Source organism: Camponotus floridanus, unplaced genomic scaffold (assembly GCF_003227725.1).
Source record: "Camponotus floridanus strain SB8 unplaced genomic scaffold, Cflo_v7.5 scaffold1, whole genome shotgun sequence".
Taxonomy (NCBI): domain Eukaryota; kingdom Metazoa; phylum Arthropoda; class Insecta; order Hymenoptera; family Formicidae; genus Camponotus; species Camponotus floridanus.
In genome coordinates this window covers 7,129,435-7,149,525 of record NW_020229214.1, presented here as the reverse complement: position 1 = coordinate 7,149,525, position 20,091 = coordinate 7,129,435, and the positions used below count along the sequence as shown (strand labels likewise).

The following is a 20,091-nucleotide window of genomic DNA, read 5'->3' as shown; positions in this document are numbered from 1 at the left end:
ACATCAGCTATCACATCTACTGCATTGACCCGCCTTTGGATCACGTGCCACACGGAACGTGGAAGTGCAAATGGTGCGCACAGTGCCAAACTTGTGGTTCTAACGATCCCGGTTTTAATTCATCCTGGCAGAAAAGTTACACTCAGTGTGGGCCCTGCGCTTCCCATACCGCTTGTATAGCGTGTCAAGAAACTTATCAGGAAGGCGATCTCATTATTCAATGTGTACAATGCGAAAGATGGCTCCATTGTAGTTGCGATTCAATTAAAAACGAAATCGAAGCTGAACGTTGTGCCGAAGAAGGTTACGTTTGTCTCCTTTGTCGTCCTAGAGATATTCCCCCTCCTCATCTTCTCTCCAAACCTCCTCAAAAATTTTCTAGATTGTCTCCTCCACCGCAAAACCGAAGTCCGGAATTGTTTAAATCTTCTTCGCAACCATATCTTTTAGATGGAGTTTATCTTTCTGAAGCTGGAATGAATCATATTAAATCTTTAACTGCCGAACATCAGCAAACAAGGAAAAAGAGAAGAAAAATGCTTCCAATGATAGATAAAGAGGCAGAAATCATGGCGACTATCGAATCTGTTGTTGCTGGAGGAAGTTTGGACAATTCTTTGGAAGAAAATAATAAGTTAGAGCTGATGGATGTTAAAGATGAACCAGAAACAGTACTGAAGGAGGGTATGGTATGGAGTCTGCCTCCTCCTGAAGGTTTCAGCATCTGCACTTCAGAAAATGGACTTCCTGTATTGCGAAGAAAACGTCAAAGAAATTTGCAAAAATTGGGAATTGGAGGATTTATTGTAAGATTGAGAGGTACTAGAAAAGACAAAGAAGAGGAAGGAGATGTTGAAAAGTCTGGAGAGTCTTCAGTAGGAGTGGGAATAGGAGACGATAAACCCCGAAGAAAACCTCAAAGAAGAAAGCCAAAGACGAAACTGGCAGAATGTTTCCCTCTTTATATGCAAGAAGCGTTTTTTGGGAAGGATTTGATGGATACAACAAAGGACAAGGATCTTGAAAGTAGCAGTGAGTCGGAAGAAGAACATAAAACTCCTGGAAACGCTAATACAATTCAGTTATCTCAAGATGAATTAAAGGCAATGGAACAAGTTAGAGCAAAACAAGAAAAAGAAGACGGAAAGAGCCAAGAGCAAATCAAACGAGAAGAAATTCCGGAGGATGATGGTAGTGATACAGAAGCACTTGGTGATATTTTACCAATTTCCGGAGATTTGTTGGACAATGATTTGGTGAATACAATAATGAATGAAAATGATGAAGATTTGGCAAAAGCTAGTGAAGCATTAGATGAACTGGATGATGCTCAAGGTGGAAATAAGGATGAACTAACGGATATTTTGAGTCCACATTTTAATTTGGAATCAATGGTCAGAGATACTGGTAAGATCTTATAAATAAAAATTATGCATTAATATTATTAAAATTATATATTAAATACATTATACTAGTTTATATAAAATTGTGTATAGTATATCATTTTAATTTATATTATATATACATTAATGATAATAATAATAATAATAATAATAATAATAACAACAACAATATTATTATTATTATTATTATTAATACTAGTAAAGAATTAAAATGTGATCATATAATTATAGAATTAAATATTTCATTTTTTTAAGGATTACCAAATATGGACAGTAAAGATATCGAGGAGATATTTAAGGGTGTTTTAACTGATGAATCTCAAGAATCTCAAGAATCATCTGTGTTTTCTGTCCAAGCTCAAACTTCGCATCCTTCTTCGTCTACTACCTCCTTAGTGTCACCTTCTCCTCATCCTCCTGGTAAATAAATTAATCCTAAATATATTAATAATTAATACAAATTAAACTACTTCATTAAACCACATAATTAATATAAGTTAGACTACTACATTAATTTATAGTGTTAAAGTAGAATTAAAATAAAAATAAAATTTAATATTAAATTTAGGCTCAAATAATTAAAAATTAAAACAAAAATGGCATATGAGAGTCAATGCACAGTAGTTGGAGCGCAAAGAAGAAACAACATTTCTTTCTTTTTCTAATATTAGTTTATTACAAACTCATATTACAATAATAAACAAGAAAGCGAACGTTTTCCAAAATACCAGGCCAGACCAAAATAAAAGTTGCTAACGAAAAAAGAATTAAAATTAAGTTATATAATAATAATTATATAATAATTGACGATATCATAAAGTGTGTGTGAATTTATGCATTGATGGATTAAATCATGGAATAGATTAAATTCATATATTTAAATATTTTAATTTTTAATCCATTTTTTATGTGCATGGTCTTTTGAATACATGATTTTATCATAATTTAAAAAAATAAAAAATAATAAATAATAACTATAACAAAACTATAATAAAAAATAATAAAATCTATGTAATAAAAGTCAAATTATCTGTTTACTATTTATATCTAAGAAAAATTATTTTTTAAAAAAAATTAATGAAAAAAATTAGAAAATAATGAGAGAATTATTTTATTATTACTTTAATATATAAAATTTTTAAGATTGAAACAGAATAATTAAAATTTAAAATATATGCATAAATAAATTATATGAAAATATAAAGAAAATATATTTACAAAAACTTTTTTAAACACATTTTATATTTTTTACATTTTATACTTTTATATAATAAAAAAATTTTATATTTAATGCATACCTACACACTTTATAATTTTAATTATTTTTATCTTATTGAATGCATTGTTTTGTAGGTATTCAAATGCCTTTGGCAAGACCTCAAGTACCTGGTAGTCTGCCCTCAGTTGGACAATCAACCTTAAACTCTCCAATGAGTTTTCCACCACCTTCACCATATCACTCTGAGTATAGCAAGTAAGAATAAATGTATATATATATATATATATATATATATATATATATATATATATATATATAAAATTTATCATAAATATATCAGTTAATTATTACTAATGTATAATTAATTTATAAAGGGATGTGTGTGTGTGTGTGTGTGTGTGTGTGTGTGTGTGTATGCGTGTCGCGTGCGCGTGCGTGTGTGTGTGTGTGCACGCATTTGTGCGCGTGCATGCGTGCGTGCATGCGTGTGTGTGTGTGTATGCATATATACACACATTTATATAGTATAAATTAATCTAAGTATATTAATTTTTATAAATATATTATGAAATTTACATATATACATATAATTGCATATATATTATATGTAATAATTATGTATAATTATGTGCTTGAGTATTTTATGTATCAATTTTGTGAAAATGTGAACATCAGAGAAATAATATCAAAATTAAAATAATAAACTATATAACAAAAACTATAAAAAAATACGTGTGTGTGCGTGCGCATGCGTGCGTGCGTATGCGCAGTATGTATATGTGGAGTATGTATGTGTGCATTTTGTAAATACACAATATCTTAATTGAATATTGATTTAATCTTAATTTTAATTTTTCAGCAGTCCACAATTCAGTCCAGCATTTTCTGAACCACCCAGTCCATGGGTGAATCCTGAAGATGAAGGAAACACTACAGCAGGAAATGCTACTATTTCATACACTCAAAGAAGCAATCCAAAAATGGAGGCTGACGAAGCATTGGGTACTGGAGCAACAATATCTTCAGTGCTCTATGCCAATATTAATCATCCTGAATGGAAAACTGAATATCCAGGTGAGGCTTTGTTTTTTATTAAATATTTTTAATGCATTTCTTTTCTATTTTTTATTAGAATTGTTATTTTAATTAGAATTTTTTAATATTCTTTCTTCTGTTAATTACAATTTGTATGCAAAAAGTTAAAGTTCATTAAAATTCTGATTTGTAATTATGTTGGCTTAATGAATATTTTAAATATGTGCAGCGTGGTCCGAAAGATATAAGCAGATTTTGAAAAAATGGCGAGCTCTTCCGAATGACAAAAAAGCTCCATATTTGACTCAGGCCCGTGATAATCGAGCTGCCATTCGCATGAAAAAGACACAACAGGTAATTAATATATGCATATATGTATATCTCAAAATGAAAAGAAACGCTCTGGAGTCGTGCAAACTTCAATTATCGCATTAGTTTTATACGTTAATTAATTTCTCAGCAAAGATTTATAGCTAAGAAACGCGATAATTTATTGGGATATCCATATTTCTGAATCTTTCATTGGGATTTGTCTTCGAAAGTGTCTTGTGCTAACATTCAAGTGAGACTAACAGCTCGACAGTTCTGTGTGTCGCAAACTATGTTCCTACTATGAACTTTATGATTCTTAAAGCATTATTAGTTAAAATCTGATTAAATATATACATAATTAGTTAAAATGAGCAAAAACAAAATAATATCTATATTTTATAAAGATTTAATTACGTTCGAACTGTTTGTTTTCGTTAATTTAATATAAATTTTAATTTTTAATAAACATTTTGAGCTAAATATTATAGTATTAAAATAATGAAAATAATTAGATACTTAGATAGAGAATAATTGGATACAAAATAATTTTTTATTTGAGTTATAAAATATTAGGCACATATTTATACATATTTATATAGGTACACATTAATTAATTAAAAATATATACATAAACATGCATTTTATGATGGATGGAATTTAATATTAAAAGTAATCTTATTCTTTAAAAAGAATAAATCAAAAAATGAACAAAAATGAAAATTCCATTAAAAAATGAAAAATAAATAAATATCTCAGGTTTAAAATATCTGAAATTAATCGAGTCTTTATGGTGCAAAATATTGTAATTAATAAATCTTTACATCGAGTTATAGTAGAAAATATATTGTAAGTCACTAGTAATATAATGATAGATCCGACTCACGTTCAAAAATATACAAAATTGAACGTGAACGGGCTTCTATATAATGGGCCCAAATGAGGTGAAAAAGGGCGATATATAAACTTTTAATTCTTTTACATTCTTCTATATAAAAATTAAAAATAATATTCACATTATTATTCGTAAAGATATTTCCAGACTACACACACATGAATCTTAAAAAAAATGATATTATATAAGTTCAAGTTTCATAGATTTATACATATTTAGATGTAAATCTACAAAATCGATTTATAGAATTTATAATTCATAAATTTGTAAGTGTAGATGAATGTTACTCTTTATTTCATTATCTGATATAATTTAAACACAACACACACACACACATACACACAGATATATATATATATATATATATATATATATATATATATATATATATACAGGACCTATTATTAAAATATACATCCAATAAAAGTCCTCACAGAAGTTCACGAATCCGCGGATTCATAAATTTACGCACAAGATCCGTATACCTTGCTTTTATGTGTGTTTTATGTATTTCGTAAATATGTAAAACTGCCATATATATTAACGATTAAATTACATATCGAACGCGTTCTTATATCGCCTCGTTCGGGCCCATTATCGTTTTTTTTATTTTTTATTACGTATGGAGTGTTTCTCGTGTAAAGTTCTCTATTATTATAGAATCCTATTATATATTATTATATAAAGTTTTATTATGTAATATTTATATTTAAATCTAAATTTTTGCTCTTTGTATCTTTTTTCATTGAATCCAGTCTTCTCTAAAAAAAAAGTAAAGATTTTTGCTTGCAAAACTCAAAATAATTGCAAAATAACATTTCAAAAATGAAAAAAAAAACAAGGAGAAAAAAAAGAGAGAGAAAGAAATTTAAATTTCATACAAGAGTAATTTTTTTAAAATTCTTTTGCTTATATTTATAATATTGTTTTTTATTATATTAAAGAAATTCTAGATTTATAAATCTTAGATTTATATTATAATGTGTAATCTTTTAAAATTTAAAATATTTATAAAACCTTTTAACAATTAATATACTTTAAGTGAACTATATATAATATATAGTTCACTTAAAGTGAACTAATTTATGAATATAAATTTTATTTTATTAGAAAAGATATTAAATAATACGATTTTAAAAGTAATAGTGTTGAGTTTTGCAAAGTTTGCTCTTACATGAGATCACTTTGTGCGATGAGACACTCTCATACACGTATATACCGCATCGTGTGACCGCGAATCGCCCGGTGTTAATCCGACAGCTTTCCAAGGAGACACCACCACCAAGCACTACCAATACTATCATCACCACCAATATAATCACCACCAACACCACCACCATCAATATGACCATCACCACTAGTACCACTACTACCGCCATGACCAACATCATCACCAAACCTGTCGTTATGACGGCCCAGCAGCAGCAATCACAGGCGGTGAGCCTGAAGCCTATGGAGAAACAATCGGGAATGTTGATGACCACAGGAATAACATCAACCAGCAGTAATCAGCATCAGGAGGTGTGTGGGGTGCAGGAAACCCCGCCTAGCCCTTCCCTCTCTCCCGATGTCCCCAAAAATCTTCAATCGTCTGCCTTGCAATCTTGCACAACAGCAGCTTCTTCCTCTTCTTTGTCTTCTTCGTCTTCTTCTTCTTCCTCTTCTTCTTTTTCTCATTGCAATAATTCGGGTGAAGGGCAGCAACCTCTCCAACAACGTCCATCTCCGATTGTCGTTAACAGTAGTGGCGGGAGCGGTAGCGTAGATCAACATCAGATACGAGTACTCACTCCATCCGAGATCATGCGCACCCTCCCGTCCCTCAGCCAGGAGCACTACGATCCCCCACCTCCGCCACCACCTAGTGCAATTGTTCACACTGTGCCTCCCGTACAGAACCATCACCACCACCACCACCAACACCACCACCACCATCCGAATAACGTCATGGTGAGAGCCTTCGTAGTGTTTTCTTACCTTTCTCGTTGTGTCTAATCGAGACTTAGTGTTCTCCCTACACGCATGCACGCGTGCGCGCGCGTGTGTATGTATGTATATGTACATGTATGTATTTTATATTTGAGATTAGGCAAAAATTTTCTAAAGTCTCCAAATGAGACTTATATGTTTCCTTATATTTAATACGTATTTAATATTGTTGATATATGAATGACATTGTTTTATTTGGTATCTTCAATAGATTAATATTTGTCTTGTATGTATGTATGTATATATGTATGTGTATATATATATATATATATATATATATATATATATATGTATGTATGTATATAAAGATCTAATTTATATTTGTATCAATTTTTTAATTACTTTAAATTGGTATAGATATAATTTTTAATTTAGGAGTAATTTTTTATATATACAGGATGTCCCGAAAATACCGCTTCATATTTTAAAGGTAGATTCTCTGGCCAATTTAAAAACGATTTTTCCTCAGCGAAAATGTCGAGGCACTAATAGTTTTTGAGTTATAAATGATTGAAAATAAAGGGTTTTTCGCAAACTAAGCCTTATGGGAATAAAATATTAATAAAGTCACATTCTTTAGTTAATTTTAGGTAGAGTTTACTTTAATAGAATTTTAATTTAAGGCTTAGTTAGAAAGACACATGATGACAAAAATTGGGAATATGCAAAAAATAATGATCCTTCGACATTTTCGCTGAGGAAAAATCGTTTTTAAATTGGCCAGAGAATCTACCTTTAAAATATGAAGCGGTAATTTCAGGATATCCTGTATATATATATATATATATATATATATATATATATATATAATTAAATTCTAAATTCCTAAATTAAAAATTATATCTATAATATTTATATATATATATATATATATATATATATATATATATATATATTATTGGGATCGGGAGATATATAAGGTTTCTTATATATCTTTATATCTTTCTATGTTAATTTCTTTTATATAATATATAGAATATTGAATATCTTTGTTAGTTTGTGACAAAAAATATTTTATAATAATATTTCACATTATCTAGATATTTCAATGCATGTTTATGATTGGTAGTATGTTTACATTCAATCCAGTCATTTTTTCTCCTGTCATGGATCCTAAATCATAAATTATCATTTTTTATCCTTTAAATCCACCGATGTTGCTTATGATTTTTTGCTGTTATTGTGAGTGATATATCAGAATATATATTGTCGTATAATTATTTTATGCAATAGTTTAGTACTAATTTTATTACTTTATATTATTTTTGAGACTTTTCTCATAAAATTATTATTATTATTAAAATTATTATGGATATGATTAGAATTTTATTGTTATGATATAACTTAGAATTTTTATCTTTTCTTATTCTTTGATTTTAAATTTAAGCTAAATCTGCAAAAGCTGAAAAGTATATCGAGTAATTATAACATAAAGAAAAGAAAATATAAAACATAGAAAATAAATAATAGAAATTTCTTAAATAAATAAATAAAATTTTTTTTACTTTGTCGAATCGAGATTTTATATCTTATTACATTTCTTTATAACTAATAGAAATAACTTTTAACATATATGTTTGTATGTGTATATAGTTGTTATTGTATTTTGTTACATAATGGATTAGTTGGAATTATTAACACTATGTGCATGGATGTGGAATAATTTCGTTAGTTTTTGATGAGATAATGATGTTTTATGTTTTTAATGATGTATGAAAATTTTTCTTTGAATGAATTAATTTGTGTTGTATATAAAATATATGTGTGTGTGTGTGTGTGTGTACACACACACACACACATATATGTATATATATACACTGGGTGTCCCATTTTAAGAGTTCCACCCTCATAACTTTTTTAATTTTGATTGTAGAAAAAAATGTTTCAGACAAAAGTTGTATGGCTTGAAGGGGGACATAAGATGGTGTCATTAGTTTGACATTGAAGAGTCACCTGAAGATCACGTGAAGGTCACATCCAACTTTTCACGCGGGATACCCTATATGCTTTTGCATATTCTTATAGTTCATCTGGAGAGCTTTCCGAAACACTTTAATTAAGTTAGTTTTCATTAAGTACTTTCCGAGTTATGAGGCTTAAAATCATTTCTTAATTTTACATAAACCGTAAAATATCTAGTAAAATATTCATTTTTCGATTATCCTACCTTAATACTTTTATGTACAAAATAATGAGAGGAATCAATTGATGTAAAGAAAACATATAATCGAAAAATGAATATTTTACTAGATATTTTACGGTTTATGTAAAATTAAGAAATGATTTCAAGCTTCATAACTCGGAAAGTATTTAATGAAAACTAACTTAATTATAGTGTTTTGGAAAGCTCTCGAGATGAACTATAAGAATATGCAAAAGCATATAGGATATCCCGTTTGAAAAGTTGGATGTGATCTTTACATAACCTTCAGGTGACTCTTCAATGTCAAACTGATGACACCATCTTATGTCTCCCTTCAAGCCATACAACTTTTGTCTGAAACATTTTTTTCTACAATCAAAATTAAAAAAGTTATGAGGGTGGAACTTTTAAAATGGGACACCCTGTGTATGTGTGTATATATATATATATATATATATATATATATATATATAAAATTGTATGTATGTATATATATAAAATTATATATAATTATGCTTTCCAATTATAAATTAATAGATAGTAGCGATTATATAATTGCTTTTAATGTGTTTGCACATGTAAGAAGAGGCATTACATAATCTTATGAATTATTATTAATTTAGCAGCGTGACGATATTATTTTTTAAAATGTTCATGCAAACTTTATAATATCGGCCAAGAATCTGAAAAAAATTACATTTATTTTTTATATAGAAATGTTTCAAAATCATCAAATATCCTTTTAATAGCAGATTTCTTTTGCTACTTTAGAGACCATTTCCTTATTAAAAACGTGAAAACAATCATTTCCGAATTATTTAATTTTATAAATATTATAAGTATATATACAAAGTGTATAGGTCAAGTGTATGGTGTCAGGGCAATCTTTCGTCAAAAAAAGTTTTTGTAGCTTATCTCGACAGCTTTTGAAAACACTATAATAAAGTATTTTTTCATCGAATACTTTTCGAGTTATGAGACTTGAAATAATTTCTTAATTTTACATAAACTATAAAATATTTAGTAAAATATTCATTTTTCGATTATCTTACCTTAATAATTTTATGTACAAAATAATGAGAGGAATCAATTGGTATAAAGAAAATATAATTGTTTCGAAGAAAAAAATATGTAATTTGCAATTACATTTATATATATAATTTACAATTAATAATTACCTTTTTTTTCCGAAACAATTATGTATTTTCTTTACACCAATTGATTCCTCGCATTATTTTGTACATAAAAGCATTAAGGTAAGATAATCGAAAAATGAATATTTTACAAGATATTTTATGGCTTATGTAAAAATTAAGAAATTATTTCAAGCCTTATAATTCGAAAAGAATCGATGAAAAAATACTTCATTATAGTGTTTTGAAAAGCTCTCGAGATAAGATACAAGAGCTTTTTTTGCGAGAAAAATTGCCCTAACACTGTATATATATGTGTTGTGTGTGTGTGTGTGTGTACACATACATACATACATAACACATATACATACATACATACACACGTATATATACACGTATATAAACTTTGTAGAGTTAAAAGATTAACAAAACTATATTTTTTACTTTATATCAACTGCAATTTATTTTAATAGAATTATTTATATTTAAATTTTAATTACAAAGATATATGATAGAAAAAATTAAAAACTTAAAATAATTTTTTTTATATTTTTACTAAGAAAATATACCATTAGAAAAATATCTGATGATTTTGGGAGATCTAAAAAGCAAATAGAGAAATTATATGAGAGATTATAAAGAATAAGTACTTAAATATTTTTTTAAATTCTCTATCTTCAAGGTTCTTTTTTTTTCTTTTCTCTTTTTAAATTTTTGTCCAATCATAAAAATATATGAACATTCTTTAGTGTAATTTTTGCTTTATCTTTAATAGTAATTTGCGCGAAAAAAATATGCAATTAGAATTATTTGATTTATTGATAATTGAAATAATATGATATATATATATATATATATATATATATATATATATAGCGTGTGTGTGTGTGTGTGTGTGTGAAGTTATATATCATATACAAATGTATATAAAATTATGAAGATATTTTGATAAATCTTTAAAATATGCGTTTATTAAATTTTAATTAAATTTATAAATACAATTAATATTTAATAAAAGTTATATTAACGCTCAACGTTTTATTAATTAAGTAAAAATTTAATAAAAATAACAGAATTATCAATTTTAGTAGTAATTAAAGGCCTAGCTTTGTTATAATTTTCCATTGATTCTAGTCATCATAATAATCAATATAACATAGTTCTAAAAAAAAGTATTATTATAGTAAAAAAAAGGCTATGTTAAATATAATATACTTATACTAAATATAATATACTTCTTTATGATAGTATTTTGAAAGTTATATCGAATTGATTTTTAACAGGAACAGGACAGACTTTCGAACAGAGATCGGTCTAGCAGAGAGGCTGAGCAAGAAAGACAATGGAAACAACTGCAAGCTTTACGTCAACAGCAAGCGCAATTACAACAGCAAGTTATCATCGAGCAACGTGTACATGGTATATCTGTTATATTCAATTCATATAAGTAAAACATTGTTTTATTATAAGATAAGTATTTATGCAAAAGTATATGTGTTTACAATAAAAATTGATAAAAAATTAAATTTACATAAACAAAGAGAATAAAAAAAGGGAATTTCAAAGAAATATAATCGACCAAACTAGCCAGAAATTGATTTATTAGTACGACATTTCGACCATATGGTTGTGGTCCTTATCAAGTATACACGATGTAATAAAAATCAGGAGACCGGCATGGATGATAATCTTGTAAATTGCACAAGTTACATTAAATAAAAACGTTGTTTTAACTAAATTTGAATTTCGGAGAGAAATTAATGCGTCTGTGAGAGACTTCGTCAAGAGACTGCGAATAAAAAAATTCATATGATTTTTACAAACAGAAAAACAAAAATTAATTTATCAATTAAGTGCAAACTAAGCGAATATACATACATGTAAAAATTACTAAATTTTTTCGTTTTAAAATTAAAAATAAAATACAGTAAAAGTTACTCATACATATATGTTATGTAATGCGTAGGAAAAGATTTTTATTTTTAAATCAATTTGTTGATTTTTTTATATTCTTTCTCTTTTTTTTAAAAGCGATTGCCAGAGTACATAGACAGATCAGTGAGGAAAATGTACCCCCATTAAGCAGTGATACTGGATTAACAACACAATTACAAGTGTCTACGGCACAAGTAAGTATTATAATTTATTTAGTCCCTTTTTATTTAGATCATATATTTTGTTTAGATTATATATTAATATATGTATATACACTATACATTTCCGACCCATGAATTACTAACATTAATTGAAATAAATCTTAAAATCTTATTGCAGGATACAAGCCAATTGACTTCTCTAGCCTCCCCTTCTCCAGGTTCCCGCAGCACTTTTGCTACGCCTTCACTTAAAGCTCCACGTGGTCTCGCACCTCAGTCTCCTCATCATCAATCTATGGTGCGTCTCCCCGCGCAAACTCCTTGTCGAGGGGTACGCCCGGGATTTCCCCAGCCACCGTCTCCATTCTCGCCACAGGCGCCCCAGTCGCCTCATGACTTTCCTCAGTCTCCTGCATCCTCTCAAACTTCTCAGGAATCCCATTTCCAGCGTTTTGAAGGCAATGTCTCGACTCCCGCATCTCCTTATTCATCGCCTCAAACGCCAGGTACACCCCGTCCTATATTTAATCCACCGCGACCTCCCGTTTATGCTCCTCCTCCTCCTCCTGCAACATCGCGAACTCCCGATCCTTACAGCCAACCACCCGCTACTCCCACTGCGTCCGCCTCCACCGCGTCTGGCTATCCGTCACCAAGAAGTTCCGAAACTCGGACACCTCAGGAGCAAGAAGTGACTTTTGGACAACAACCAGAAGTAAATAGACAGCTAAGGGACTTATTACAAAGGCAACAGTTTAATAAGAAAATTGAAGGAGTTAGCACAAATTGGAGTCAAGGTATTTTTAAGTTTATAATTTTATAATAAAATATCTTAATAATATAAAGACTATATTCGATAATATAATATCTAATAATAAATATTATTTTTTTACATATTAATTGTATGAAAATTTTAATAATATATAAGTTATATTAAGAATAAAGAGAGAGAAAATGTAATATGTACATTCATATGACGTGAATGCACAGATTACATTTTCTCGTTATTCTTAATATGAACTCTTTGAAACATAATTAAAGTTAAATTTTTACATTTTCAAATTATTTTTGTGATTCAGATGGACAGAATAATTCGGAAAACAATCACCAACACTTCGAAGTGAGCCATGTGCCGCTTCAGCAGCATTCTCAAATACCGAGCAACACCGGTGAAGGCACATTCAGACATCCTCTTCCACCGGGCATTATCAGACCTAGATTGCCCATTCAACCAAATGTCTTAATCAGAAATTCCATTGGTAATATTAATTCGCAATATTTTATTTAGCAACTTGTTTTAATATATAAAAATTAATTTATAATACTTTATATATACAACAAATTTCTTTTTTACGCAATATTTATTTATATTTATTTATATATTTATTTATAATATATTTATTTTTATTTAATATTTATGATATTTTTACATTACAATTAAGTGCCTCAGATATTAAAATGGTACAAGTCCACTCAAACAATTTCAAATTATTAGTAAATTTTAGATCCAGGCAATACAATCAATCATTATAATTACACTGAAATAGTCTGTTCTCAAGATTAATTAGACCTGCAGTTATATCTATGCATTATATATTTATGATAAAAGCAAATATAAAAGTCTTTATTTCTCAAATTTTTATTTTTCGGACTTGTATCATTTAATATCTAAGCCACTCAATTATAAAAAATATTTTATAGGAATTTAAAATAGAATTATTTTATTATTATTTTTTTCATAAAATCCTTGATTTTTACATGATATTTCCATCTGTGAACATATGAATCCAGGAATAAATCCACGACATCCTGTAGCAGGGAATATTCAGGGTTCGATTGACCATCGTACTAAGATGTTGCTGCAAAATAGGCCCCAAGTAACTACCACTAGTATATCTCAACAGCATTTCCAAGGAACTCAAAGTCTACAAACACGAATGCCAACAATAAGAAATACCATTCCCGAGCCTTATGATATTTTACAGCAACAGAGACAATTCACAGGTAAATTAAAGGAATCTTGAGAGAGAAAAATACATTTTTTCAACATATTGAAAGAAATGAAATTTTATAAGATGTAATTTACTTTTATTTTATTTTATTTTAATTCAATATTAATTTTATTTTATTATAGATTAATTAAAAGAAAAGAGAGAAAAACAGTGTGTTTTCTCTAACTTTGACGACGAAAAATTCGGAATTTTTAAATTCCAAATTTAAACTCTCTAAACTTATAGTATTCCTTATATTGGTATTTCTTATTTCACAAACACATTTCACATTCTTACATTTTTTTCATGTTTTATAAATTTAATAAATAGGAAAACGTCATTTTTTGTAAAAGTTTAGTGATTGTGAATCATAATTAATTCTAATAATAATTCTCTCCTTTCTACTAGATTAGTTTTAGTATTTTATATCACTCATAGTCCAAAATGTTAAACAAACGCTCAAACTTTTAATTTTTGAAGTTTACAAATTTTAAATTTTAAAAAACTAAAACCAAATTATTTAGATTCAAATCAAGCTCAGAATCAGCGCATTGCTGCACGGACGACACAGGACAATTTGAATCAAAGTATTCGCATGTTGAGTACCGTCCCAGTCCGAACACCTCTTATTCCTACAACGATGAGCGACACCGCAGGAGTCGGAACTACTTCGGAAGCATCCGAGATACCCGACAACGTTACAGCCGAATTGGAGAAGCTAGAGCAAGAAGGGGCTGGACCAATGGTCGAAGTCGAAGGTGTCAATGCAATATTGGGAGATTTAGCAGATGATGATGATGAACTGCTTGGTAAGTCATATGTTATAAAAAAAAATAAGAAATCTTATAGAATATAAGATAAGATCGGAATATGTTACTATATTATCACTATAAGAATAAATTTCTAAAAATAAAGTGCTATATAAATCAAACTGTAAAGTTTAAAAATGTTACATAAATTAATAATATAAAAAAATTTAATATTAAAAAAAAAATTCTAATTTTTAGCCGAAATGGGAGCAGATTTCAACATCTTGGAATATGCTGATCCTGAATTAGACACGATTACGGGCGGGGAAAAGACCAACATCCTTGATCTGGATCTCGAACAAGTCGAAGTTGATCCCAAGGACGAAAAGCAAAAAAAAGAAACTAAGGATGATGATCAGAAATCGGAAATAACTGCTCCATCTTCTGAAATTTCTACCGATTCCTGTGCAACAAGTACAAATTTGACAGAAAATTCCAATGTGCCGACAATGATATCGACACAAGCTACATCGCAGGTGATACAAGCACAAGTAGTGCAGCAGCAGATGAATCAGCAAGTGCAACAAGCAGCAGCGACAGGTCGGCCAATACCACCGGGAACGAAATTGCTGTCGCCGGACGGAGCAGTAGGAATAGTGACTTCTACAAATACAGTAACCGTGAGTTATCCATCAAACTTCCCTGGACATCAGCAGAGAATCTCGCAAACGCATATACAAGGTAAATGAAAAACATTGTGTATGTGTAAATGTGTTACTTAATTATTTATGTTGAATGTAAAACATATATGATTTTATGCATACAAAAAATTGCTTATTTTACAAAAACTAAAATTATTAATATTTGTATAATGAGATTTTTAATTAATATATCTATATAAAATTTTTTACATAAATATTATGTGTACATATGTGGATGTGTGTACATGCACGCACATACGTACATAGTTTTAATTCTTATACAAAAATACTAATTTTAATGTTATAATAATAACATCCATATATTAAATCTACCTCTTATTGCAGTCTCGCAGCAACAACGATCAGGTATGCGATTAACAGGGGTGCCAAATAGACTCGTCGCCGTAAATCACATGGTTGGCACTCGAATGCCGCTTGCTCCACCACCACCACCGCCACCGCCACCCCCGTATCCGGGACCACCACCTCCGTATCCTGGACCAATACAGGTAGGTTCAAAATATTTAATTATACTTTTGTTTTTTTTTAAATTTATGCTTTAATATTTAGTTTTATTATAATTGTATATTATAATAAATTACAAAAATTAAATTATAATAAAATAAAAATTTTAAACATATTATTATATTACATTTTTTTAAATAAATTAAAAATTATTAAAAATTTCTAATGAAAAATTTGTTATGAAAAATTTTTTACGGAGAGAAAAAGAGAGAGGGAAGTAATGGGACAGAATTTATTACTCTCATAAGTGTTTAAAATGCATACATTCATGTTTTATGCGCTGACGCACGTATACATACACGCGATATGCATACATATATACATATAGAGAGAATAATAATGATTTTCGAAATTAAAGTCATAAAAACATGTAAATAATATTGTAGATAATATTGATAACTTTAATGATGATGTTAACTTTAGTGATGTTATAATATTATAATAAAACTTTATTGATGATATTTATTAATTATATAACACGATTTGATCATATAACACGGTTTGTGCAAGATGTATTAATAAAATGCTTCATGATTGCATGTATAATATTTGTGTCAGTCAATATTTTATAGGTTTGCTAAATTTATTTAAAAAATATTTTACGCGATTACAGTTTCAAAATGTACACAAAGTAATATTGCACAGTTTGCTAGGCTACAATTTTAAAATTATATATATTTTTGCAAATTACGCGCTAAAAAGTATTCATATATAATTAAACTTGGAATTCAAAACAAATAATATATTTACTTTGATAATAATTTATATTACATATATATAATTAAAAATAAAAAAATTGATTTTCTCTCAATAACAATAATAATTTCATTTAAAAATATATTTATAAAGATTGCCTACAAGAAAATACAAGAAAGATTTCATTATGAAATATAATCTATAATACGTGTAAACTAAATTAGAAGAATATTAAAATTAGAAAGAAAAGTGTACAAAAATAGATAATTTAATTATTATACATTTTTATATTGATGTCTGTGTGTGAGTTTTCTAACAATAATAAAATTATTTTATAATAAAATAATACTTTACCTCGCAATAATTTGATCAAAAAACGAAACCGAAACATTAAAGTTTGATGTGGTTATAAGCGTAGCTATATAAATAATATCTAACACTTTCAGTGCTAAGAAGAATGTATTTTAAATTAGAAAAATACACATATAATACACACAACTTTTTTTGTTACAAAGCAGTTTTTTTGCTCTTGGTTAGAAAACGAATTATTCTCTTATTTTTTAAATGAGTCCTAAATCTATAAATAGCAGTAAGCCTACAAATAAATAATCTAATTTATTTAACAAAATTTTGTTGTATTTTACTAACTTTTATTTTTACCTTAATCTCAGTCGTCAACAAAATTCGTTGAACATTTTCTAGAAAAATATCTCGTTAGTAAATAACGACATCGATTTTGTAATTAAAAAATTGCATTGTAATATATGTTATTACAGTAACAATTGAGTTTAATATCTGTTTTTAATTAGATTTTGTTTATTTTAGTACCTATCATATATATTTATAACATTATATTCAATTGTTATATAAATATGGAAAGAAAAATGTTTTCAATTGAAATCTATTGAAATACTAAGAATAGGTATTTTCAAATCAAATTTCTGCAAAAACGAAAATATTTTTTTTTATTTTATTATGTGTGTGTGTGTGTGTGTGTATACATTGATAAAAATTTTTCATTTTTTATTTTCCTTATAATGGGTTGTCGCCCCGAGAAATTTTAGTTTAGATCTCGAAAATATTTAAATGATACTGAAGAAATTGTGACAAAAATATTGACTGGTGTTTTTGGTCTGGGTGTGCAAGTTTGCAATATGCATTTGGTGTTGGTGCATGTGTCTAGATGGGGCTGTGCCCAGGTGGTGGTAATGGGCGAGGTATGACGCGGCCCTCGGTCCATATAACGGGGCACCAGGTGCCGGTGGCAGGCCCGCCGATGGGCCCCGTGGTGCCACACTCTCATCGAAGACCCTTGCTTTTGCAGGTGAGCAAGATTCGGGTCATTTCTAACATTAGAACAAAATAAAAATAAATCTGAAAGGTACAAACAATTTTTAATATTTGAAATTTAGCTTTGTGAAAAACTTATTTCTTTGTATGTGAAGATAAAAATACTATTAATTTCTATTTTTTATAAGCGATAATATATTTACTGCTAAAACAAATATTTTTAATAAAATATAGATGAAAAAAATGTATAATATTAAATTAAAAAGTTTATTTATATATATATATATATATTATAGAAAGAAAATATACAATTTTAAATAAAAGAATAATAAATTAATTACAATAGGAAGGACATTTTATTTATTTAATTAATTAATTAATTTTATAAGATGTAATATATGAGACACATGATATATCGTTAGTCATTAAAATTGCAATATTATACGTATATATATAATGTTACAATTTTTTAATAGCCAGTATGTATTAAGTCTCAAACAAGAATTATTTAAATATTAAATATTTTGTTATATAATATAACATTAATTGAAAAAAAAATTTTATATTATAGATTAAAGTTTCAATGTTGTGTTTTAAAAGCAAAAACGAAATATTAATACCTGCACTTTTTATGTCTTTTTTTATATTTATTTTTTATGAATTTTAATGCATTTTCAAATATGTTTGCATGAATATTGTATGATATTAATTTTATTAATATTGAATAAAAGAATGCGTTTTATCAAATTTTGCTTAATTATTTTTTTTTATTTCATTTCAAAGTAATACGGTTCAGAGAATAACGCTTCTTTTATGATTATATATTTCATTAAATGTATTAAAAGCATTCTGCATGCATCTGCGAACATGCGTGAGCGAATATGTGTGTGTATGTGTGTAACACACACACACACATATATATAACAAAAAGGGGACACCGGATTATCTCGAAAAATATGAGTTGTACAGAAAAATGTTTCAGATAAAAGTTGTAGAGCTTAAAATGATCTATTTACTGATATCATCAGTTTGATCTTGGATGGCGTTGCCAAGGTCAGAACAAGGTCATCTTAAATTTTTTAAATGAAACTTCCTATTTTTTATTAGTTATTCTTGTAGCTTATCTCGAAAGCTTTCCAAACACTATAATTAAGTTAGTTTTCATTAAGTTCATTAACTTCCTGAGGCTTGAAATCATTTCTTAATTTTACCGTAAAATATCTAGTAAAATATTCATTTTTCGATTATCCTACCTTAATACTTTTATGTACAAAATAATGAGAGGAATCAATTGGTGTAAAGAAAACACATAATTGTTTCAAAGAAAAAATATGTAATTTTTATAAATACTTTGCAATTAACAATTACATCTTTTTTTTAAAAACAACTATGTTTTTTCTTTACATCAATTGATTCCTCATTATTTTGTGCATAAAAGTATTAAGTTAAGATAATCGAAAAATGAATATTTTGTTAAATATTTTATGATTTAAATTAAGAAATTATTTCAAGTCTCATAACTCGAAAAGTACTCGATGAAAAAAATACTTTATTATTTTGGAAAGCTTTCGAGATAAGCTATAAAAATAAGTAATAAAAAATAGAGGGTTTCGTTTAAAAAATTAAAAGTAATCTTCATATGACCTTCAAATGACTGTCTAAGATCAAACTTATAAGATCAGTAAATAGATCATTTCAAGCTCTACAACTTTTATCTGAAACATTTTTTTATACAACTCTATATATTCTAATATTTTTCGAGATAATCTTGTATCCCTGACCTTTTTGTTACACCCTTATATACACACACACACACACACACACACACACGCACACACACAGAGTGCTTCAGAAATAGTTAGTCAAATTTTAAGAGAATATTCCATTGTAAGGATGGAAAAAGTCATATAAACATGG

At 27.9% G+C, this 20,091-nt stretch overlaps 1 protein-coding gene across 8 annotated transcripts in view; it reads left to right on the top strand.

Annotated features, from left to right (window-relative positions):
- LOC105254099 (histone-lysine N-methyltransferase 2C) overlaps nucleotides 1-20,091 on the top strand; it is a 47,534-nt gene that overhangs the window by 11,215 nt on the left and 16,228 nt on the right. For 3 of the 8 annotated variants that reach the window (XM_025407012.1, XM_025407008.1, XM_025407000.1), the window contains exons 12-26: nucleotides 1-1,407; nucleotides 1,659-1,823; nucleotides 2,757-2,877; nucleotides 3,482-3,696; nucleotides 3,887-4,011; nucleotides 6,122-6,811; nucleotides 11,410-11,545; nucleotides 12,158-12,255; nucleotides 12,401-13,019; nucleotides 13,302-13,481; nucleotides 14,014-14,226; nucleotides 14,738-15,022; nucleotides 15,221-15,703; nucleotides 16,009-16,172; nucleotides 18,068-18,208. The exon at nucleotides 1-1,407 is cut by the window's left edge and continues 51 nt beyond it. In XM_025407012.1, the coding sequence (XP_025262797.1) occupies nucleotides 1-1,407; nucleotides 1,659-1,823; nucleotides 2,757-2,877; nucleotides 3,482-3,696; nucleotides 3,887-4,011; nucleotides 6,122-6,811; nucleotides 11,410-11,545; nucleotides 12,158-12,255; nucleotides 12,401-13,019; nucleotides 13,302-13,481; nucleotides 14,014-14,226; nucleotides 14,738-15,022; nucleotides 15,221-15,703; nucleotides 16,009-16,172; nucleotides 18,068-18,208 (5,042 nt within the window). The remainder of the gene's footprint in view (nucleotides 1,408-1,658; nucleotides 1,824-2,756; nucleotides 2,878-3,481; nucleotides 3,697-3,886; nucleotides 4,012-6,121; nucleotides 6,812-11,409; nucleotides 11,546-12,157; nucleotides 12,256-12,400; nucleotides 13,020-13,301; nucleotides 13,482-14,013; nucleotides 14,227-14,737; nucleotides 15,023-15,220; nucleotides 15,704-16,008; nucleotides 16,173-18,067; nucleotides 18,209-20,091) is intronic. The other 5 variants (XM_025407030.1, XM_025407026.1, XM_025407019.1 and 2 more) reach the window with 3 other exon arrangements.